The following is a 19932-nucleotide window of genomic DNA, read 5'->3' as shown; positions in this document are numbered from 1 at the left end:
TGGAAGTTCAGTGTTTTCCCATCTAGAATTTTCTGAGGCCCTGCAAGGCAGGACCACTGACACCGCAGCCAGATATGCCAAAAACAGCCTAGGGCTTCTTTATTAGTCACCATGGAGTGCAAAATAGAATACTGGACCTAGTGATACTTTCCCTTACCACAGGACCAGAAGGGCAGCATTTCAGGGCCTGAAGAGAGCATCTAGCTGCAGTGGGGAGGAGACTTGGGGTCTTCCCGTACTGCAGAAGGTTCAAGCTGGTCCTCCTGGGGGCTAGGATATACAGTTGCTTCCAGTACCTGAAGTATCTCATCAGCATAAGAAATCAGCTCCTGGAAGGAGGAAACGAGAACCATTTGCTACAGTGGCTTCAGGATCCAGGAGCAATTGCTTTGATGACATAACCCCGGCTGATGGAATCTTTCAGGTGGTCTGGCTGCACTTCCCATTTGGGATTGGATTCAGCCCCGTCAGTCAGAGAGAAAGGCAGCATGTGGAGCTATGAGTCAGTGCAGTGCAAGTGTTGTGGCTTGATAAAGGTGTCATCATGACTTACCAGGCTGGAGGTAAAGCGCCCCCGGATCACCCGGACTAGGTCTTTGATGCCTCCAGACTCCATCTCTGGCAGGATCTCCTCTGCAGGGGAGCAGAGAATATGGTGAGGCTCAGGACCCCTGCCTACCAGCCAGTTAAGGTTGGTCAGGTGCCACTTTAACTCAGAGTAAATGAGTGGCAAGTTCCAGAGGTTTGGGACCAGGCTCTGGGTCTCCTTCCCTTCCTGCCACGGAGAGGACAAGGTAAGGGTCCTTACTGTAGGAGGTCAGATGGGCCAACAGCATGCAGAGGTTCTCCACCACCTCAGGGTCATCCTTGTAGAGCTGGTAGATATCTTGGATGAGATGGAGGCCGCTGCTGCCCTCTTCCAGTACTACTATTCGGAAGGCCACCAGTTCTGGAGTAGGGAGGCAAGGAGATTTGTGGGTGCAATATAGTCTAGTATAGCTCCTTTGCAGCTGCCCTTATCCTCAGCTCCCTGTACCCAGTGTCCCTAGGAAGTAGCGTGACTGGTCATAGGGTTGCTGGGAGAGCTCTTCTGCCTTCTGTGAAGGAAGCTCCTAAAGTCAGAGCTGTCCCCTGCTCTGTAAAATGGCAGAGGTGGTTGCACCACTTTGCTTCTTTCTCTACAGCTTTGCACTTGCTGGCAATGAGTGCCATGCCCAAGGGAAATACGGCGCTTTATGTTCCTCTTCTGTGCAAAGAAATGGAGGCCTTGGTGTGGCACTGTGGAAGAGGGGCCTCCCGTGTAGGTGGCCCTCTTACCCTGCTGCATTAACTGGACCTCAGAGGGGCTGAAAACTCCCTCACAAGGTTCTTTGTACAAGGGTATCAGGGACAAGTCAGGAGGAAATAAGATTCCCAACTGCCCTCCAGGATGCCTCACCAGTCGACTGTCATGAGTAGAAATAAGCAGGAGTGGAACCAAAGAGACAGGCTTTGGAGCCCTGATAGGCCCAGGGTGGAAGCGTTCCTACCATATGCTGCTCGTGACCATGGCCTGTCCCCGGGCTCATGGTTCTCTGCAAAGAAAGACTGCCAGTGCTTAGTGTGAGACAGACCTAAATATGTCAGAAACCCATGCAGCTGTGGGCTGTGTATGTGGTGGGGAGGCAGTCCTAAGAACCAAACATGGAGAAGTCCAGTAGTGTTTCCTGGAGTCTGTTTCTTCCTGTTCTAGTTTGAGGGTCACCAGGTGGACGTCACTGGAGGGACCTGGCTTTTGTTCCACCTCCAGGTAGCAGCCAGGCTTGTCCCAGACTTACCAGACACCTTTGCGAGACTGGCCAAGCCACGGAAAGCATTGTTGACCAGCAGTACTCTGCCAGGGCACAGCTGGATGCTGTTCAGAAGCAGCACTACCACCTCCTCAAACTGACTCTCCTTTATGCAGCCTACAAAGAACAAGCCTTGTCTATGTGTCCAGGGTCACCTTCCCTGTACCAAGGCCTCAGGTTGCTCACCCAACAAGGACAGCAGCCAGAGCACCGCACAGCCAGCCTCTGCCACTTCCACGTCCTCCGGATGGGTAGCCAGCACCCAGGTGACTGTGCCTGAGAGCTGCTCCAGGGGCTCTTTGTTCACAGTGACAACTAGGCCAGGACAAAGATGGGGAACACCAGGCCAGGTATGGACAGAAACTCCTGCTGTAGATGTGCCCCTCTACGCTGCTCCCTCCCACCAAGAACAGAGGAGAGCCAAGGGGACAGATGTCCCCAGAGATGGAACATGGGGCTTTCCACTGCCAGAGTTTGCAGTAGTCATCAACAATAGAGATGGGGAATTTTAGCATTAGTGCCATGAGCAGGATCTCTGGTATTCTAGGGTTGCCATGGCTTGGAGCTCTTTCCTTAGCAATATAGATTCTAGAAGAGAAGGGCAGGCCTGGAAATCCCCATTCAAAACCCAAACCAGGATAGGGCCTCAGATGCTCTGGTGACCTCTGGAGCCAGAGGCAGCCTACTTGTCATTAGACAAGGTGTTCTAACTTACCCCACCAGTGTCTCACTGTGCCCGTGTACTAGGCTCCACAAAGAGAGAGCACAGGGCACATGGGGCCTGGGATTGGCCTCCTGTGCTTAAGGGACAAGATGTAGAACAGCAGTTCTTAACCTGTTGGTCACAACAGACTTAGAAACACAGATACAGTTCATGTTGTAGTACCCCCCACCATAAAATCATTGCTACTTTATAACTGTAATTTTGCTACTATTATGAACTATAATATAAATATCTGTGTTTCCTGATGGTCTTAGGTGACCCCTGTAAAAGGGTTATGACTGTGGGGTCAAGATCCACAGTTGAGAACTGCTCTAGAAGGTCTCATGTAGTGGGGCTTATGCAGGAGGGCCTCACCATCTACCAGGAGTGACCAGAGTAGGCTTAGGATAGCGAGGCAGATGTCCCTGTCCTCTTGGAAGTGCTCCAGGTGTTCTTGGGCAAGCTGAAACAAGCCCTCCTCTTCCAGCTCTTCTGAGACCTGTCCTGTGGGCAGCCATAAGCACGTGGAGGAAGTTTCCAAGAAGCCTTCCTTCCCTAGCACTGCCTTTTCCCACTGGGCTGACGCAACACGTAGTCTTCCTGGCTGGCCTATTTTAATGTCTAATCCTAATACTCTTCTCACCCAAGTGGGCTTAGAGTGGGTAAAAAGTCTGAGTGGCCCAGTGCCTAGTCTCGACATGACCTGATAGCCAGCCATTCAATTCTTGGGCACTGTCCCTAGTGTCCAAGCAGTGCCCATAGCTGCCACTGAACAGAGAACAGTATGGCGATCCATCTTGGGAATGAGCCCCTCTCCTGCCCATCTCCCAAGGCCTCTATTCTGTCCCTGGCTTTTATAGCAGAAACAGGGCAAAGGGCCAACATACCTTGGCTAGAGATAATGGTGAGCACGTTGTAGATCACAGTAATCAATCTTTCAGAGTTCGGGTGGTTCCGCAAGGCATCCATCAGGAAGGAGACAATCAGACTGCTCCTTGGGATCTCAGTTTCTGAGTCGTATGCCAGTGCTGATTGGGCCAAGAAAAGAACACTAGTCGACCCCACAGCAGGGGCTCTAAAGTGGACAAGTGTCCTCCCTTGCTTGCTGGGGACAGCATCACCTCTTTGAACTAAAGTATTTATGGACTCTTGTCCAGTGGTATAGTGCTTGCCTGGCATGCAAGAGGGCCTGGATTTGACACACGCCAAGTCCTAAGAAAAAGACACAATCTGTGGCGGTTAGGCTCTCAGTATTAAGACTAGAAAGGTAAAGAGGTAACTAGATGCTCCATGCTTAGAGGGAGCTAGTTAAGTTTCCCTGTTTCAGAGAACTGGAGGTGGGGTATTTGGGGGAGGGGGAGGCTCAGTGACAAAGACTTCTACTAAGAACTTCGGTGTAGTGCTGTCCTCTGCTGGCAATCACATCCTCCAAACCTCTCCTGGTCAAGAAAGCCGAGAAGACCAACCTGTCTAGCTCCTATGACATAGCTGGGAAACTTGTCCAGGGTCCCAGCAGGCTGGATCAGGCTCCATGTAGACCCAGTATATACAGGTTCATAACTATCACTCTGAGATGGAGTCACATAGGCACAAAAGAGAACAACAGACTGGAGAGGCAGATGCTAGGAATAGGTGGGAAGTCGAAGGAGCTGGTGAAACATGATCTAGGAGGGAAGAACTCCTTCACTTTGCCCACCTTGGCCCAGAACACGCAGCAACAGGGAGCAGGTGCTGAGCAGAATATCCAGGTTCTTCTCGTGCTGCTTTATGATGCTGATTACCTCCTCCACCAGCTCTGTGGACCATGGCAGGCCTGTGGAGTGCACAGTACAGGGGAAGCACAGGAGGATCTAGGCTGTGTGACACAGGTGTGGTACCCAGAGGCTGCTGGGAGCCCACTAGTGAATCCAGAGGATCCAGGTGGGTGAACACAAGGACAGAGAAGGGTGACCAGCCCATGTGTTCATAGAGTATGAGCAGTTGACCATCTGCCAAGGTCTACATTCTGGGTTGTCCAGGCTAATTTGGAGTTCCTGGGTGCTAGTGGTTCTCCTGCCTCAGCCTCCAGAGTAACAGACCACAGGTACATGACACCATGCCCAGCTCTGCCAAGGCATATACTTGGAGCAGCTTCATGAAACAAGTCTTTCTTTTCAGCCCTCACTTTCAGAACAAAGCTGAGAGTCAGTGATGAGCATTGGGCATTAAATGGCTGTGCAAACTCAGCCTGTTTGACTCCAGGGCCTGTGACTATGACTGAGCTGAGACTTGGCTTGTGATAAGGATCTCAGATTTAGAGACACTGGTACCCAGGAAACAGCTACAGCAAACCCACACTGATGAGGCTGAGCAAGAAGCATCTCAGGTGGTAATTGAGGTCCACTGTTGGGCATTATAGCCCATTTCCCCAAAAAGCAAAATCTACCTTGTCCTGGGCTTTATCTTGGTCACAGTTTAGCTATAAAAGGAACTTTAGGAGAGTAACAGCCTCCTGGTAACCTCCACTGCCTTAGCCACTGGAACAGATCTTTGATGTGCTTTGGATGTGTTTTCTGGATGAATAGGTATATAATTGATTAGGCAGGTAGGTAGATAGAGGAATGGATAAGGTGAGTGAAGAGATGAAAGGTATCAGGAAGGAAAGGGTATATGCATGCCATACAGGTGTCATATTTGAGCAGGAGAGACAGGAAAGCATGTTTGCAGAATTGCCCAAGAAACTTAATTAATACCCATCAGAAGCAATGCTAGGAAAGAGCTGTTCTCGAGCATTCTAGTGGGGGCAGGCTGGTGTGCCTGTGAAGGTTGGTGTGCTGGTTTAAATATGCTTAGCCCAGGGAGTGGCACTGTTAGGAGGTGTGACTTTGTTGGAAGAAGTGTGTCACTGTGGCAGTGGGCTTTGAGACCTTCCTCCTAGCTGCCTGGAAAAGTCTTTTCCTATTTGCCCTTAGAACAAGAAGTTCTAAGCTCCTCCAGCACCATGCCTACCTGGACACTGCCATGCTTCCTGCCATGATGATAATGGACTGAACCTCAGAACCTATAAGCCAGCCCCAATTAAATGTCCTTTATAAGAGTTGCTTTGGTCATGCTGTCTCTTTACAGCAACGGAAACCCTAAGACAGATGGTATGTAGTATCCACACTCTGATATCCAGAGGTACATCTGACAAGCACATACAGGCAGTATGCCAAGTGGATGGTATGCCAGGTGATGGTGCTGTTTATAAGAATGGAAAACAAGAAGCAACTCAGATGCCCACTACAGAGATAATGGGGCAGATGGAAGGGTCTCTTCAACCAGATGTGATGGGGCACACTTGTAATTGCAGGTACTTCAGAGGCAGAAGGATTACAAGTTCAAGGACTTTCTGGACTATACAGTGAGTTTAAGACTAGCATTCTGAGAGAGAGAGAGAGAGAGAGAGAGAGAGAGAGAGAGAGAGAGAGAGAGAGAGGCAGAGAAAGAGAGAGACAGAGAGAGACACTAGCATAGGCAATTTAGACTCTCTCAAAGTACAAACAAGAGCTGAGGAGGTAGCTCAGTTAACCACCATTGCATGAGGCCCTGGGATCAATCCCACCATGTTCCCCCAGAAGTGGTCTTTTTTAAGAAACAAAACAGAACAACAACAACAACAACAACAAAAAAAAAACCAAGGCCTTGTCTCCCTATAGATCAGGCTAGCTCTCAGTCTTCTTGTCTCGGCCTCCCCGATGCTAAAGGATTTCCTGTTGACCTGTTGAAATCATGCGGAGAAGCCAGCCTCTCTCCCGCCTCCTTTGATAGTAAGTGTGGAATCAGAGCCCCAGTTAATAGCACTAGCCAGAAAAGCCTGTAATAAAGGTTGGTAGTCCCCACCTCACAGCCTTTCCTGGGAGTCTGGGGAAGGTGCAGGATCTTTACCTAGCTGATCCTCTGGCATGGTCAGAAACTTGTTAATGGCTCTGAGCTGGACCTCTGGTCGACTGGAGAAATTCTGCATGACATCTGCAGGAACAAGGATATGGCGAACCCGATTGAGGACCAAGCCATTGAGGAGTGGGCCTTTGCCTTGCCGGCCCTCGCCTTGCAGGCCCGCGCCTTGCAGCAACCAGGCCACAACGTCAGCACTCTTAGCCTCACTTTTCAGAGGGTGTTCAGGCTGAGGGACTCACTGAAAATCAAACAAGTCTCTGCGAGCCTATCCCTGAGCCCAGTGCCTGCTGTCGTGCACACAGGAAGCACACAGCCTGCTGCCTAGAGGGTGTAGCCAAAGGGCACAGGACTCTGGAGAAGATGAGCAGTGAACAGGTCTTGACTGTCTTAACTGACCAATGAGAACAGGGAAAATAGGCAGAGCCAGGCTACTGGGAGCAAGGGTATGCATTATGTACAGGGGAGGAACCTAGAAACTGTTCCCACTCACTAATCATGCATAAACAGCAGGTCTAGGACCAAGTTGTGGGAGAGAGACACCAAGCACCTGAAACTAGTGCCAAGGCCGCAGCAGCTCCCAGCACTATCCACTGCATCCCCACCATCACCTAAGATGTTGGCCATGTTGCCTTCTAGCAGTACATCAGTGATGAAGATGGGAACCGTCTGCCGCTGCATGTTCAGAGCAACACAGGAGCTCTTGAAGGAGCTGCTCATTAAGGTGACTTGGATCACATTCCTGGCAAAGGGGCAGAGAACACCAGTGGCTTCCCATAGGACCATCCCTTTGCCCTGAACTGTGGGTGACCCTCTGTTCCATGTGTATCTAGTAACTATCTTTGTAGTTACACTTCTAGGGATCTACTCTACTCTGAAATCACAGGACTTCTCCATGGCAGGCCCCCCAAAGATGGTCCTGGGTCCAGCACTTCTGTCTTCATGCCCCTTCTTCCTTAAAAACATATGAACAGGTTTTCTGATTGACATTATTAGAACAGAAATTTTTCCTGGTCTCCTGAAAGTGATATATGTATCTTTAAGGTTAAGGCCCTGCACCCAATGGGAAAATCAGGCTGCTTGCATCTTTTTCGAAGAGGCATGTATTCAAGCCAGTTGAACACACCTGCAATTCCAGCAGTCAGGAAGCTGAGGCAAGAGGGTCACTATGGAGTCACAGCTAGCCTGAGCTGGTCAGACCTAATCTACAAAACAAAAAACAAAACAAACAAACAAAAAACCCCACCATATATTTGAGATTATTGGCTGCCAGGTAGTTGAGGGATATGTGTGCCAAATCAGGACAACTCTGTGTGTTACGGTATGAAAACGCTAAAAGGTATACGATTAAAAGATTAAAAGAAGACCTGGCTCTGAGCTTACTTGATTGTTAGTCGGTCAGAGGGGTTGATATGCAGCATGAAGGGCAGAAGCAAATAGTAGACATCTGTACCAGGGATTTGCTTCTCATCCATGGTTTTCAGGATGGGCTTCAGGCTGCCTGGGTGATGGCGGATGGCCTTCCGCAGTTGCATGGCTTCTGTGTCCTTCAAGGGAAGAGGGCATCACCTGGGCTTTTCTCAGCCAGGAAGGTAACTGCTGCTATCAGCACTCTTTCATCAGGCCCAGCAAGAGCTGGGGCAGGGGCCTGAGGAAAGTGAGCATAGTGTAGCCTCCATGAAACAGAAAGGGTAAGGGGGGCATGATAGGTAGGGTGAAAGCAGGCAGCCTCCCCACAGGAAGCTCACATTCAGGAAGGAGCAAGTGGCCATGTCTAGAATGATGCAGCCCAGGGACCAGATGTCAGATTTGCTGGAGAAGGAGAATTTGAGAGCTTCGGGAGCCATCCAGGACTTCTGGCAGGGGTCTGTGGGCAGAGTCAAGGTGGAAAAACTACTGAGTGCTATGTTCCCTGGGGATGAGGAACAGGACAGAGCCAGCCTTCCCCCTAGCACTACCGCTCCTCTTTTGGTTGTTTTGAGAGAGTCACCTATATCCCAGATGTGCCTTGAACTCCCGAACTTCCTGCCTCCACCTCCCAGTGCTGAGACTACAGGCTTGCCCCACTGGACTCAGCTACATTGTCCCCAATTCAGTGGTCTTCTGCCAGGGCTTCAGACAGGAGCCCTCAGTCATCCTCTTTGGGAGGGGTGAAAAGTGCAAGCTGTAGGCAGTGAAGCCACTGTCCTGACAGACCTTAATTTCCACCAGGGAGGCTTGTCCATCTGGGCAGGTGTCTGCCAGGCTGGCCTGCATGCCTGCCTGCCTGTGTGACAATAGGCAGGAGATGAGAGAGGTGTGCTCCAGAAAAGCCAAAGTGTGGCCCCCTTTGAGCAGTTTATCCCTCTAAATGTTAGGACCTTAGGGCAAAGTTCTGGCTGCATTGCCTTATTCCTAAACCTTAAACCTGCAGAGAGAGCCACCAGTGTATGCCCTTACCCTGTTCTATCAGCCTGGACTCAAGTCACTCACTCCTTTTCTTTCTTTCTTTCTTTCTTTCTTTCTTTCTTTCTTTCTTTCTTTCTTTCTTTCTTTCTTTCTTTCTTTTTTTTTCTTTTTTTTTTTTTTGGTTTTTCGAGACAAGGTTTCTCTGTGTAGTCCTGGCTGTCCTGGAACTCACTCTGTAGACCAGGCTGGCCTCGAACTCAGAAATCTGCCTGCCTCTGCCTCCCAAGTGCTGGGATTAAAGGCGTGCGCCACCACTGCCTGGCGAGTCATTCCATTTCGAAACCTCCAATCCCCAGCCAAAGGCCAGACTCCAAGGACACACACCCCTGATACCTCCATACAACCCTTTCCTGTACCCACTTCCTCATCAACCCACCAACTGTCCACCCATTTATCTGCTCACCCACCTATCCTCTGTGTGCCAAGGACAACCACTGCCACCACAGGACTCTGGATTCTCTTCCCAGGCTGCTGTGTCTGCCTGTGACAGTCGTTACAGGCTTGATATGCTCTGTCCCTTTACCCTAACATCTTTCCACCTCCTGGACTATCTCAGCTCCATGTCTAACATGCAGAGTTGGTGCCTATATCCTAGAGGACTGTACCCCTATATGTAGCTTCTGCCCTTTTTGGGTGCTTTCTTCCCCACAAGAATTAATATCTTTAAGGGACCACAACCATTGCTTTGTTCCCCAAGGCTCTCTTTTACATGTTGGAGCCCTTTGGCCCCTGCACCTTTCCACAGTGGCACATCTAATGTGTTATTCCCTAGGTTGGAGATCTCTAGACCTTCTGAGTTAAAGAGCCCAGCCCTAAGAGTAACCACTGCCATCTGGATGCCAAGATCCACCACCTCCGTTGCCACTCATTCCCAGTCTTCCCTAGCCACCTTCTTCTGCTCGGACATTCCACTTGGCTTCATGGGTCATCAGGGCCTGGGAGCTCAAGTCCTGCAGTTTACAGTAGCCGTTGTTAATAAGGACGATGTTGGAAGGCTTGAGGTTCCTGCAACCAAGAACAGGGGCCTCTGGTACCATGCAGAGCTGCTTGGGATAGGGCTAGCACATGCCTGAGCCTTAAGCCTGCTCTTCCAACCCAGTTCCAGCCCTTTTCATTCCTCAAGAAAATGCTCTGCTCAGCCTGCTTATTAAATAATTGTTTCCTAGAACGTGACATCTACTCAGTTTCTGCACATTAGGGAAGAACCCCATTGTAAGTACAAACACTGAGGTCCCTCATTAGAAAAGGTACCCATCATTCTGTATTTCTGGTAGCATTAACATGGGCACTCTATTCTCTTTGCTCATATGGACCATGGTGATGGAAGTCATTTCCTAGATTCTTCCCACTGCAGATCTTGGGCCTGACACTGGGTACAAGGGTCAAAGACTAGGCTTGGATTGCAGCAACTCTTATTGGCCTGTCCAGAGGGCTGTGTCACTACAGGCAACCTCGCCTCTCTTCCTAGGCATCTTATCTCTGTTCTCTTGCCCTTTAGAACCACCCTGTTAGGCCCCCACACTCCCACAGCCCTGTGCCTTTGGGGGTGAGTCAGGCTGTTCTCTCAGCCAAGAAGGGGAGTCCACAGAAGATGCCCCATTCTGCCCAGATCTGGCCCCTGGGCCTGGGCATCTGGGCCTAGGAGTTTTGACCAATCCACAGAGGAGGCTCCATCACCTGTGAATGATGTTCAACTCATGTAGGTAATCGATGGCATCCAGCACCTGGCTTAGCATGGTATGCATCCACTGAGGAAGAAGCAGGGGATGTGACATTGGAAGGGGTCTAGGAACTTCCCAAGGGTATATCTGCAAAGCTACATATGAGCACCCAAAGCAGTCAGTAGAACAGTGACTAGCTGGAGATACTGGGTACCACTCTGTGGGCCATGATGCTCTCGGAAGGTGGCCTCTCTGGGCACTACTAATACTGAAGCCCCTGCAGTACCTGTCAGGGCTTGCACTTTAAACGAGCCTGCGAGACAACACGGGAGGCAACAAAGTGGTGCCTAGTGTTCCCGGCTGCCATTTTCAAGTTATGTACCTAGGACTCCTGAATCTCATCTCAGGATTAAAAGACACTGCGGTGGCAGAGACCCATATCTTCCTGCTGTGGCCCTTTTAGAGGAGCTCATTTCATGGCTTCTGAGACTATTTGTATTTCTAAGATTTCTACCAATGACAGAAGTGCAAGCCTACTCTAGAGCCTGACTCTGAGGTAGGGCAATGAAATGAGCTACATGCCCCTCTGAGCCTCTCTGGAGATGGCACCTGGGCCAACAGAAGCATAGAAATTCTCACAGGAAATCACACTCAGATCTTGGGAGGGTACTACTGGTCTCAAAGGTAAAAGTGAAAGTCTATACACTTCTAGAAGAAAATTAAGGAGAGCCCTGCGACCTTGGAGTAGAGAAAGCTGCCTAAGCCAGGTCTAAAATGCCCTGGCCACAGGGAGGACTGGCCTCCATTACATCAAGGACTGCCCTATTACAAGGTGGTATCAAACAAGTGAACTGGCAAGTCCCAGACTGGGTAGAGATATATGGACACTAATGTCTACCATATGTAAAGAATGTTTATAAATCAACAAGAAAACAATTTGAATGGGAAGAGTAGTTAAAGGGGCACAGAAGAACTCCAAATGGCTAAAATGTTACTGATTATGGTTATAGAGGCCCATAATCCCAGGACTGAGGAGATAAAGAGAGGAGTATCAGTTCAAGGTCATCCTTAGCTAGTGAGTTCATAGTCACCTCAAAATAAGATAAGGTAAAACATAACATAACAAAAACACACATCCAAATGTGCTTGTCAAGACTACTGAGATAGAGGTACAAATTAAAGTTCTAACAAAATGTTACTACCCCTTGAACACTTGACAGGGAAAAGACAGACTCAATGATACAAAGACAGGCCAAAGATGTATATGGAAGGGAAGCCCTCTTCGTTTCTGGAGAGAGTAAACCCTGGTAAATCAGCTTCTGTTAGAACGCCTACTGAAGCCACATCTCCTATTCTCTGACCCAGCAAAACACCTAGTTCTACATGATTAGGTAAGAAAGAGTAGCCCTTCCACCAGTGCTCTGGGAAGTCGCACTCTGCAGCCCCGCGCTGGGAGTGATCAAAGGCTCATCGGCACAGGAGAGGCAGGTCCACTGCGTACTTCCTTGCCATGAACAAGGGCAGCTAGCTGACCACAGGAAGAGCATCAGGGCATGGCTAGACCTCAAAGGTACAGGACTTAGGGGACAACTCGTGTTCAGATTTGAGCCACATACACTGAGCTCATCTGGATGAATTTCAGGAAGTGCATTACAGTCTTTGAAGGTAGACCCCATCAATTGCTTTTGCCTTGGATTCTTCTGAGTCCTAAGAATGCCTAACCCTTAGCACAGGCAGGGGCAGGGGCAGGGGCAGGGGCAGGGGCAGGGGCAGGGGCAGGGGCAGGGGCAAGTACACTTGTAGTGCCTTGAGCTATGCAACTGAGATAGGTGCACAAAGCAGTGTAATGACTTTGTACAGGGAAGAGAAGCCTAAGGCCAGACCCAAAGTTCCTCTTGTCTCTTATGCAGGAGTAGTCAGGGGTATAAATCAAAGGTTTAGGTGTCTCCCAAACCTGGTGGCCCAGAGTATGTCTGTCTGTCTGCCTGTCTCCCTCCCTCCCTCCCTCCCTCCCTCCCTCCCTCCCTCCCTCCCTCCCTCCCTCCCTCTGGTTTTTCCAGGCGAGGATTCTCAGTGTAACTAACTCTGGGTGTCCTGGACTCATTTTTTGTAGACTAGGCTAGTAGACTCAAACTCACAAAGATCTGCCTGCCTCTGCCTCCTGGGTGCTGGGACCAAAGGCATACACTACTATACCCAGCTCCAGAGTTTCTCTTACCTCAGTGTCAACAACCTCTTTTAACTTCCTTTTATTCTCCATGATATTCTGGAAGGTCCCTTGGGTGTAATAATCCATCACCAGGCAGAGGAACAGAGAAGAGATCTGTCAGAACACAAGGCCTCTTAATCAGCTGCCCAAAGATTGGGCCTCAGCCAGGCGGTGGTGGTGCACACCTTTAATCCCAGCACTTGGGAGGCAGAGGCAGGCGGATTTCTGAGTTCGAGACCAGCCTGGTCTACAGAGTGAGTTCCAGGACAGCCAGGGCTACACAGAGAAACCGTCTCCAAAAACCAAAAAAAAAAAAAAGATTGGGTCTCAGGGCTCTGTAGGACCACTTGCTCCAGGGCATCTTTCATTGGCTATCATTTGTGGTGTCAACGGGAACAATGCCTAATGGGGACCCATTACTCTCTTGTCCCCATTCCTATGCCCTACTACACCAGGCCTTGTCGTTAGTTGGTCTTCCTGAAAATTGCAGTTGTTCCTGGCCTCTGTATATGCAGAGTCCTTTATGGAATCATCTTTACCCCTCAATTGCAGGATAGTCCCTTATGACTCTGGGAGCTCCTCTGAGGATGCCACCCTGGTCAGGGTCCAGGATGTGGCCAGTGGCCAGTTCTGTTTCCTCCAATGAAACATTGTCTCTGAAAGCATCAGGGTGCTTGGGAAACTGGAGGGTACATGCAGTGAGGGTCCCAAGCCCTGAGTTGTCAGCTCAGCAGGGAAACTGATGTGGAGATGGAGCTCAGTGGAGGCCCCTCAGCATTCCCAGTGTCCTTCTTCCCCTCAGTCACCTCTGGAGGTGTGACTTAGGAAAGCTGTACTCATTGCAAAGGCAAAATGTCCTGTTGCCAACAGGACACAAGCCTGGGAAAGTCCTACTCAGGATTCACTAATTGTGAGGCACTGGGGCCTTAGACCACCCTCATGAAATGAGAATAATGTTCCCACCCTATTGTCATGGGAGTAAGGGGTTCACAGCTTTGAGACAAGAGGGGAAGCCAGAAAAGCAGCTTTCCAGTATCAGACACCTTCTACAAAAGCCAAAACCCCATTGCTAAAGGTGTAGTCTAGAGCCTAGCATCTGGCCTCTTGCTTCAGCTGTTTTAGAGCTGATGAACCCAGAAGTGGTGGCTCTTAGCCTCAGAATCCTCCTTTGTGAAATGGGCTGTGAGGCTGCACATGATGAGGTTGTTGGGGGATCATTAGAGGTCATGCACAGGATCCAGGAAATGCCTGCCTCTCAGAGTGTTCCATGCTGTCAGCTTCTGGATTGTGGGCGCTCCAACTCACCTCGTTGTTCCACATGATGAACATCTCATGGTACAGAGAGATGTTGGGGTGCTGGAGCTTCAGCAGGGGCATCAGCTGTACAGAGAGGGAACAGAGTGTCTCAGCCAGTACTGCTCTGCTACACATTCCAACCAAGAGATGAGAATGGCTCTGGGCAGGGCATGGTATGGGTACAAGGAAGCTGTGTAGCCTGCTGGAGAGAGGCCAGGAGGCTGGTGTGGGTCTCCAGAATAGGGCGATCGATCATGCTGTGTGACCCAGACTTGTTCTTTAACCTTTCTGAGTTTCACAAGCGCATATAAAAATGGTAACAGGCTGGAGTGTAAGTTCAAGAATAGAGCCTTTTCTAGCATTCGTAGAGTCCTGGACTTGATACCCAGCACAACTTCTAGTCCCCAGTGAACAGGTGCAGGCCCAAGGGGCATTAGGAGACAGTCAGGCTGGGCTGGAGAATCTGCTGTGCCCAAAGGCACAGTGAGGTACTTAGGAAATAAATCCAACCAGGCTGCAGAAATGGCCACCTGAACACCATGGCCAGATGGGCCATCGCTTTGATTGAAAGCTGGGTGGGAAAACGCCTGGCCCAGCAGATATGGATGGGAATGGACAACATGGCTGTGTGATGCCGGAACTACCCATGCTCTTTCCATATGTCAGACTATGACTCCGTCCACTTCTGCTCCACAAGTCATGTTGACTATCGATGTGCAAGGGCAGGCAACTCCAGAAGGAAGCCAACACATACATAAGAGACCATACTGGAGGAGGAGTCACCTTTCACTCCTGTGAGATTTCTAGAGAGGCCTAAAGAAACGGCTCCTAGCTGCTATCTATCAAGTTGATAATTGCAGTCTCCTGTGGCTCTGTGAAAGCAATTTTCAACCTTCTCACCCTTCCCCGACTCTTCCCTCTCTCCTGTTTTTCCTTCTTCCTCTTCTCCTCCTTTCTTGCTCCTTTCCTTTTACTCTATGCTGAGAACCAAGTCCAGAGCCTGTGTATTTGAGGCTGGTGCTTTACCACAGAGCCTCATCTCAGCCCTTCATCTCTTAAGTCAGAACCTCACAATTCCATCCAGGCTGGCCTCAAACTTACAATCCAGTCAATGCTGGGACTGAGAGTGACCACTAGCACACTCAACTAATTGATTAATTTACTTGTTCTTTCTAAACATGTTCTTTGTGTCTCCCAAACTTTGTACCGTTCTTCTTTTATAACTAGAAGAAAAACATTTTTTTTCCCCAGTGCTGGAGATAGAACCCAGGGCTTGGAGCAATTGAGGCACATGCCCCATCACTGAAAGACAGCCCCAAGTCTGAAGAAAAACATCTTCAGAAAATGTGAGCTGGGTCAGTTGAGTAAAGGAACCAGGAGAAAACCATCTTCCCAAAGCTGTCTTCTGACCTCCATACAAGTGCCACAAGTCATGCATGTGTACATGTATACACATACTAAACGAATGTAAGGAAAAACAAGACTTGTCTTTAAAAAGATGGTTATTGGGTGTCAACAAGATGGCTTAGTGGGTTAAAATGCTTGCTTTGAAAACTTGACAGTCAGGCCAGGTGTGGTGGCACATGCCTTTAATCCTAGCACTCAGGAGGAAGCAGAGCAGGCAGATCTCTGAGTTTGAACCCAGCCTGGAATACAAGAGCTACATAGTGACATCCTGTTTTTTTAAATAAATAAAAATCAACCAACCAATCAATCAATCAATAAATAGAAAAAGAAAAGAAAACGACAGTCTGGGTTTGACTACCGGAACCCACATAAAGGTGGGGAGAGAGACCTGACCCCACAAAGTTGTCCTCTGACTTCCATACATGGCTGTGCAATGTGGATTTTGTCCCTCTCCAGCAATAAGAAAAAATAAATAAAAATGTAAAAGATGGTTAGTGGTAGAGTAGCCATTAGGGGAACAATGTCCCAAGTGGTAACTAAGAAATGGATGTCCTGAGTGTGCAGTCCCCTTATGACCACTGCATGTTTCCCTTCACCCAGTCACTCAGCAGGTGGGCACAAGACCCAGTTTCTGTGTTTGCTGAGTACTGATCATGGTGGGTGGGGGGGACGCTGATCATTACCTCCTCCAGGGCCTTGTTGGCATGATGCTCATCAATACACTCCACCTGCAGGTCCCAGGAAGACAAGCTCAGTTAGTACATGTGTAGTGAACAATGGCTCCTACCACCTCTGTCATGATGATCTTTATCTCTGTCATTATGACGTCACCACCACCACCACCACCATCACCACCACCACCACCACCATCACCATCAGCACATCAACTATTACCTCCAACACCAGTATGTATCATCATTGCCACCACACCATTTATAGGAAAGTCAGCCAAATGTGGAAAAATACTTCACTGGGTTTGGTGCCTTGTGTTTATAATCCCAGTGCTTAGCAGGTAGAGGTAGGAGGGTTTCTGAGCTTGAAGCTTCCCTGGACTTATAAAACACCTAGTGCAATCCTGGTCTACAGAGTGAGTTCCAGGTCAGCCAGGGCTACACAGAGAAACCCTGCCTCAAAGAACCAAACCAAACCAAAAACCAAAAAAGGAGAGTAAGTTGAATCAGTAATGTTCGGGATGGGACGTAGCTCAGTGGTATAATAGTGCATGCTTTTAATCCTAACACTCTGGAGGAAGGGGCAGGCAGATGGATCTCTGAGTTTGAAGCCAGTCTGGTCTACATATTGAGTTCTAGGACAGCTAGGGCTACATAGACAGGTCCTCCAAACAAACAAACAAACAAACAAACAAACAGAAGAAATTTCTTTCAGTATCTCCTGAAGTCCTATTGCATGAATTTTTTTCCCCCTAAGGAAGTTATATATGCTCAAGGGGAGGAAGACTCTGTAAAGATCTCTAAAGATATTTATCACAGTTCCTTTTGCTGGTGAAAAACAAGTCGGGCTAAAGCCACGTGATTGGACAGGCTGGCTAACTAGGCTCCCCACTAGCACAAGAAGCTAGTGGGGAGAAGATACAGCTGTCAGATAGGAGAGGAGGAAGCTGTGGTACAGCCAGAGACATTGTCAATGTTATCAACTTCAGTGCCAGTCTTACAAACATAGAGACTGGAAAGTCACAAGACTCCTGCTTATAACCCCTCACCTGATTTGTATTTAGAAAAACCAGATGCCTAATTTTGCTCGTGTTTGCTTGTTGAGACAAGGTTTTACTGTATAGCCCTGGCTGGCCTTGAACTTTAGCTTTACTTGCCTTCCCAAATGTTGAGTATAGAGTGTACCATCATGCCCCGTGTGGCTAGCTTTAAACAACAACAACATCGCCAGCAACAAACAAACCCTCCTTTAATTGTATAGAAGATAGGCAGCCACTTTGGCCACTGGCCTGTGACATGAGGGAACTAACCCTATAGCTAATTAGCAATAGAGGGAGATAAAACACTCCAGGCCCAAGCCCCCTGGGCTGAGGCTGCTGGGAGGTCAGATCCAATCCCCAAGATATCTGTCAGCACCCCGGAGGAAGGGGTACAAGGGACTGTACAGCAGTACTCCTCTCTTGGATACTCCTGTGGACCTGCACCCACCCCAGCTATGCCAGTTATACACCTGTTACTCAGTCTCTGGGATCCTCTCTGCCCCCCCTCCCTTTTGGTAAGACCAGTGGCCCTGCACCCCTTATCAAATTCCAAGCCTTTGGGAAACTGCAACCTCGGTGAGAATGGGACTCCTGAGTCTCACCATCTCTGGCTGTGAGACTGGGGTTTTTGTTTTGGGTTGGCAGGGTTGATGGGTTCAGTGAGGTGAGGGCAGGCATGTGGGTGAGCATTGTGGTTAGTGGAATAAGACTAACATTTCTACTCACCAGAGTGAGGGGAATAAAGAGGGAACTCCAGGAAGTCTCATGCTACAGCTTGCCTCAATGGAGCTTGTGTAGGGATTTCTGGGAGTCTGAGAGACCTCTGCAACCTGGGATTGGGAGCTTGGGTTTGGGAGAGCCACTGCTACACAACTGCACCTCACAGCTCACAGGGCTCTGCACCTTACCTCTTTTATCAAGAACTTGGTTTCAGTTTCCAGTTCTTCCACCACCAGGTTCACCCCTAAGGCTCCGGGACTCAACTTTTGCAAAATCTACCCTCAAGGAAGAGAGAGACTTTGAGAAAGTGCACATTATTCTGTATTTCCCACACATGATGATTCCACACTGGGCCTCTAAATCAGCATCTTCTCTCAATTTTCCTATAGAGAAAATGGCCTTAGGTGATGGACTGAGAAGCCCTCCATCACTCCTCCAGGTGGAGCCAATACAATTTCCCTTGAAACCCATTCTGGAGTCCTTATTTTACAGCCTCACGACTCCCCAAGCCTTCAGAGGAGCCTGATAGTTAAGAGAAAGTTCCCCAAGGGATAGGGGGTGTAAGTGGTTCTTAACCCCAGTGACACCTTCATCCACCCCTTCTCCAAAAGGAACATCCAAGTAAGGCTCTGTGATTGATGTAACTGGTACAGACATAGCACTGAAGGAAGTACTTCCCAGCCATTCTCTGTAGCCTTCACCAGTGGTACCTACAATGTACTTTAGAGATACTGAGGCCGAGGGAGCAAGGTCCTTGCCTGAGGCTATGGCACTCTAGGGTCTGAGCCAGAGCTCATGTTTGAAGCCACACCTTCAGAACTGGTCTGCAAGCCAGAACTCTACAAGATCAGTGCTGTCGGGTAGAAGGTAGCTGAGGCCTGAGTAGGGAGGCTGCTGTCAGTGTGGGAAAGGGGACAAGGTATGTAGGCAGTACAGGAAGGTTAGAATATAGGGGATACAGGGAATCTTTGGAGCTCAGCCCAGGCCGGTAAGCAGTGGTTTTTTTTTTTTCCTTCCTTTAAAAATTTCTGGCCATCAGAAGTGCATTTGTTTGGCTAACGCATGTAAGCCTTCTCTCAGAGAATGCTGGAAAAGAGAGGAGAAGCAAATATGCAAAAGTGAAGCTTTTATAAGCTGAGTCTAACCTTTAATGAGGCTGACAGGTCAGGAAAAAAGCAATTTAAAAAACATCCACTCAGGTTTTTTGTTCCGTGTTCTGCCTTAAGTCCCCCATACATGGAGGGAAGGGACACGTGCACCATTGTCCAACCAGAGGTCAGATTGGGGGACTGGTCATCATTTTAGAGAGGGAAACTGAGGCCCTGGGAGGGCTCGAAGGAGAACTTGGAGGAGGAAACTTGCGGGGGTCATGGGGCAAACCTGTGATGAAGGGTGGGCCTGGCTGTGTGGCCCTCGGACCCTGTCCCACTGCCCACGGACCCTGGGTCTTGGTTGTGAGGGCATCTCAGCACCTGGTATTTTTCCATGGTATCTGGAGGAGACACTGCCTCACTGACCCTCTGCGGGGTTAAGCCCTCGAGCCAGGCCGGTAGTCGAACCCTAGTTTGAGCATGCTCGGTAGTGACGGCTCCGTGTGCCCACCCCGCCTCCTCCACCCCTCCACCTCACTTCCTTAACCCTCAACCCGGTGCGTTTATCCGCTTAGCACTTTGGCACGCACACGGCGTGCTCGCACTATGCCCCTTAAAGAAGCCACAGGGACTAGGGCGCCGTGTACTGGACGAAGGGCGTGGCCCGGTGTGTTGGGTCGGGTGGAGGGCGGAGCAGATACTGTGACGACGCAGCAGGCAGGGCCTCAAGTACAAAGGGCAGGAGACACAGGTGGCAGGAAGTCCACTGGCCCGGTGGGCGGGACCTGCTGCTGGTGAGGGTGTGGCGTGGTCAGGGCTTCGGGTTCTAGCGGCTAAAGGGCTAGGGGTGGTCCGTAGGGGCTGAGGGGGCGGGGCCTGGAGCGTGGGGGAGGTGTCTGCTCGAGAAGGGCGCGCGGCGGAGGCGGGACTTGCCTGTGGAGG

The 19932-nt window shown here is 49.6% G+C and overlaps 1 protein-coding gene across 1 annotated transcript; it reads right to left on the bottom strand.

Annotated features, from left to right (window-relative positions):
- Positions 1-77: 77 nt before the first annotated feature.
- Positions 78-19896, bottom strand: Stkld1 (serine/threonine kinase like domain containing 1). Its single transcript, XM_034495536.2, has 19 exons — positions 19372-19896; positions 18088-18174; positions 16152-16196; positions 14071-14145; positions 12775-12879; positions 10573-10643; positions 9785-9900; positions 8196-8314; positions 7831-7994; positions 7059-7189; positions 6439-6522; positions 4229-4345; positions 3420-3560; positions 2908-3036; positions 2016-2144; positions 1818-1946; positions 809-949; positions 554-633; positions 78-329 (listed from the first exon to the last, which is right to left on the bottom strand). Exons 1-19 carry the CDS (start codon positions 19384-19386, stop codon positions 201-203), a joined length of 2007 nt encoding a protein of 668 aa, XP_034351427.1. The 5' UTR covers positions 19387-19896; the 3' UTR covers positions 78-200.
- Between the last annotated feature and the right edge of the window lie 36 nt (positions 19897-19932).

Source organism: Arvicanthis niloticus, chromosome 2, assembly GCF_011762505.2.
Source record: "Arvicanthis niloticus isolate mArvNil1 chromosome 2, mArvNil1.pat.X, whole genome shotgun sequence".
Classification (NCBI taxonomy): domain Eukaryota; kingdom Metazoa; phylum Chordata; class Mammalia; order Rodentia; family Muridae; genus Arvicanthis; species Arvicanthis niloticus.
This window is presented reverse-complemented; position numbering and strand designations above follow the sequence as displayed.